Source organism: Trachymyrmex septentrionalis, unplaced genomic scaffold (assembly GCF_001594115.1).
Source record: "Trachymyrmex septentrionalis isolate Tsep2-gDNA-1 unplaced genomic scaffold, Tsep1.0 scaffold114, whole genome shotgun sequence".
NCBI lineage: Eukaryota > Metazoa > Arthropoda > Insecta > Hymenoptera > Formicidae > Trachymyrmex > Trachymyrmex septentrionalis.
Window position 1 is genome coordinate 76,080 of NW_017304269.1, and position 4,309 is coordinate 80,388.

At 32.1% G+C, this 4,309-nt stretch overlaps 1 protein-coding gene across 2 annotated transcripts in view; it reads left to right on the forward strand.

Moving 5' to 3' along the window:
* The first annotated feature begins 544 nt into the window (after positions 1 to 544).
* LOC108753458 overlaps positions 545 to 4,309 on the forward strand; it is a 17,618-nt gene continuing 13,853 nt past the window's right edge. The window contains exons 1-3 of one of the 2 annotated variants that reach the window (XM_018495031.1): positions 545 to 572; positions 1,513 to 1,603; positions 3,568 to 3,711. In XM_018495031.1, coding sequence (XP_018350533.1) covers positions 1,546 to 1,603; positions 3,568 to 3,711 — 202 coding nt within the window. In that variant the 5' untranslated portion in view covers positions 545 to 572; positions 1,513 to 1,545. Of the gene's footprint in view, positions 573 to 1,059; positions 1,215 to 1,404; positions 1,604 to 3,567; positions 3,712 to 4,309 lie in introns of those variants that run through there. The other variant, XM_018495049.1, reaches the window with a different exon arrangement.

Consider the following 4,309-nt stretch of genomic DNA (forward strand, 5'->3'; position numbering starts at 1 on the left):
GAGTAGAGTAAAACATAGTGATAATAGTTATATAGATGAAAACTATAATAAACTTTATTGTATAAAATTAATGCACACATATAATTAAATAAAGTATTTCATATAACATATAGTTGTAATAACCATAATATAATTTACTCATTTATAGATATTAATTCTACATATGAAACTTGTATTATCACATATACATACACATAATTGTCACTATGTCCTTTTACTGAGTGAAGTATCTTTCTATTTTTGAATCATGAAAAGAAAAAAATCATAGAAAAAATTGCCTCTTATAGTTCTAAAACGTTGGAAAACATCCTTTATTGGTAGGATATTTTTTCAAAGACATCAGATGGTTGCGTAAAAATAAAACTTCAAAGTTTAGCTTAATTCAATGATGTAACCATCTAGATTTAAGAGGGGTTCATCGATGAATACACCAGTACACATTAGTGCTAATACAGCAACGCGGATTCCAAACCATTGGACGACTCTCATGTTGCACTGACAGAACGGAGTTGGATTACGCACGGTAGCAGTTTGAACCGAACGACCGACGCGTGTGTTTCTGATAATCACAGGTGCTGCTCTGCGGATAAGATCCAATACTCGACCTATCGAAATGTGACGCCATCGAGATGGCATATCTGTGATGCCGGAGACATTAATCTTAAAAATATTTGATAGAATATTTTAGATTAATCAATCCAATACGAGAATCAATCTTACCGTTCGAGCGTACTTTCTAAGATACGTCGACGACAGTTCAACACATTGATCATTTAATTGTAACATAGCTGTCCGAAACCGCAATTTTTAACAGTTAGCTGTTTTTACAATTATTTAGCTGCTTAATTTGCCCGACAAAAGAAAGAGGAAAGATGCTTCGCGCGCCCGCTCGTATGTGCTACCTTATTTTACGATCGTGCATCGTTACGCGTAATACGAAAAGTATCCCGATCTGGGACAGTACCCCACCCACGATCCAGCGATCCATCGATCCCGATGGCCTCCGGTTTCTCTCCCTCTTTTTTCGCCTCACCTTCGCTTGCTTGTTCGGTGCCTTCCCTTTCGGTCTTTGGTCCTCACTGCCATCCGGTCGAGATCGACAGGGTTTACTAAGAGAACACACGTCGTCTAGAACTTCAGTGTAAACCGCGCACTCAAACTCGAAGGATCATCGGATTCTTCCACTTTAACAGGGACGAGACAGAGAATTGAAGGTGCGAAAAAAAAAAGAAGATCTAATTAATAGTTCCGTTTCACACTACGCATTGGAGATTGAGGATTGCGAATTAAGACAGATTAGAATTCGACCAATCACACAGATAATTTAATCGTTTCGTTCTAAATGGCTGAATTCTAATCCTCAAAATTCACAGCCCTCAGTCTCTAATGTGTAGTGTGACACAGGCGTAACTCATGCGAAATCCCGATGAGCCGTTCAACAGTTTGAGTGTGATCTCCTGCATCTTTAATACCAATCCGGCTGTGATCAATCGCGATTGATCGCGATTTCAGTGTTGCTGATCGGAAATCCTTGTGAAAAGCACAATGCGGGGTCGTGATGTTCTCCTAATGTCGTTCGCACTCATAACGCTCGGGACGGCAAGTAAGTGTGTGATTCTTGAAAATAATCTTCTCGCATATTTTTTATAAATTTTTGAAACTAGCAATTAAAACATTTTTTGCGATTTTATATATCCTAAAGTATTTTAAAAAGACAACATTTTCTATTCTTTTTACACTGTTAAATTTATAATGTCAAATTATATCGAACTGAATCATTTCTATCGGTCGTCAATCCTTAATAATACTCCTATTCGACATATCGTTAATTTATTTATAGAGTTAAACTAAAGAATGTATAAAATTTGACTCAAATTTAGTTTATTATTTACTAAATAATTACAGAAGCAATTACAGAAATGAATTGCTTTATATTATGATGTGAAGTTATTATATTGTAAAAATAACAAGATGTTATTTAATTCAAGAGTTTGGGTTTATCATTGTTCCTTTGATATCTAACAGTGTACATTATGAGAAATATGGAACTTAAAACTTAATAATAAATTTTTGAATTTTACCAATTTATATATGTATAATTTAATTATAAATTTTTAATGATACGACTTGTAAGGACTTATGACTAATATATTCTAATTTTATGCGTAAGATGTACGATTATTCATAAATATCTACGATTTTTTGTAAATTTTATGCTAGTAAGAAGCTGTCTATAAAAAGATTGTATAAGCACTTTAAAATTCTTACAAGTCTTACAAGAATATGTTACAAGTCTTACGATTCTGCTTAGAGTATAGGTATTAAATTTTATATCACACTTAAAGTATAGACTTTATTATTTAATAAACATATGATATATCAACATGTGTTTATTGAGATGTAATAGAAAATAGATTAAAATTTTATACGCAAATAAATTTTTAAAGGAATTAATAAATATCGGAACATTTCACCTTAACTTTAATGATTTTAAAGAATATACGTATTTTGACATAACTATTTCCAACCCAATAAATTCTTAATTAAGTTGCGTACTTCCGTAAATAAGGTGAAAATTGAATAGTACATTCACAGGATTAAATAGCACACATCGATAAAATGTGAATAAATACAATGCGAAAAATGATCTACCGATTGCGTTACACGCGTATCGGATACGTTGCATCCTTTAAAGCCTATTCTACAACTACGTAAGCGTAGTTGTAAGTGGTTGTGGTTGTAAGAATTGACCAATCACAGTCGAATATGAAACGAATATTTGACTGTAATTGGTCAATTCATACAACCACAATCACTTACAACTATCACGCTTACGTAATTATAGAATGGGTTTAAGGTTGAATTACACAACTGATGACCATTCCTGTAAGAACGATACCATTTATATCAATCGTGTACATTGACACATGCTTAAAATTCCGATTATACTTTCGAGCCCGACGTAAGTCGAATCGATCTTACGAATAAAATGCGTACTTTGATTTAATAAAATTAATTTTCTACAGCAAAGATAAAACATAAAATATATAGTACGCTTTTGCTTTTAAATAAATTCTTTTGCACCTGCCTTTAATGAGAAATAATCGTCTCGCTTTTACCTGTCCGATTAAACGTTCAGTAAGCGCAAGTCGCACATGGCATAAATGACATTTGTAATATTTATATGCGAGATATAATGTTTATATTTATGTGAAGAATTTTCGCAAGCATCGTACAATTTGTACGCAACGTTTACGCTCAATCATACGCGCGATAATTGCACACGGTTATTATCTCAATATATCCGGGACTGTTGATTATTAATAAAGCATATGCAATTCTCTTTTTAATCTTCTGCGGATCATCCTTTGAATGCTTCTTTCTTTTTTTAGAGAGCTCACGTGACTATGCAAAAGACTAAGTATATAGTCATAATCACAATAACGCACTGTGATCAATCGATGATGTCAACCGATTGAAACTTCCGCTTCTCTTGCTCGCTTCAACTAAATATTATTACATCAAATGCGAAATTGTAATGCAAAATCAAAATATTTTAATCTGCAGAATGTCCAAAGAAAACAACTTCGCCTGTCAGAGAGATTCTTTGCTATACTTCCATCACCAATGTGAAGCTTCTAACCGGCTCTGTGTGCGACTGTACCACTCTGGTACATCAAAATCATGATGTGAGAAATCTTTCAACTTCTGGTAAGGGCAATATTCTAATAACAAGAGGTACACTTCGAGCCGTTCGAACCATTTAAAAATAAGAAATTTCGCTATTAAAAATTGGAACTAATGAATATAACAAGATATTTGTAATAGGGGAAAGCAACAAGATTAGTTCAATTCAACACAAAGAAACATCATAAATACCAATAAGATACTAATAAGAATATAACTGATTAGATTTGAGCAAAGTTTTTGACGAACTGCAGGAACTTATCCCAAAGCGTATTATCAATTACACTGATTTATAAGGTTTCTGTTTCTTAATACCTAAATGGTAATCCTATTATGTATTGTTGAAAAAGAATATAAAATTAAAAAAGTTCCATTATCCACAGATTTTGAGAAATCAATGACTTTATTTTTTAAAAACTCTAGAGATTTAAACAACATTTTTTTTCTTTTACTTTACGAAATAAAACATATAAAAATCATTATTCAAATTTGAAAAACAGAAATCTTGTAAATCAGCGTCATTATTTTACATTTAAATATCAGCAATAAATTTTTAATATTTTATTCAAAATTATATAAACAATATTGTAAAAGAAGCTTTATATTATTACTCTTTATAAAA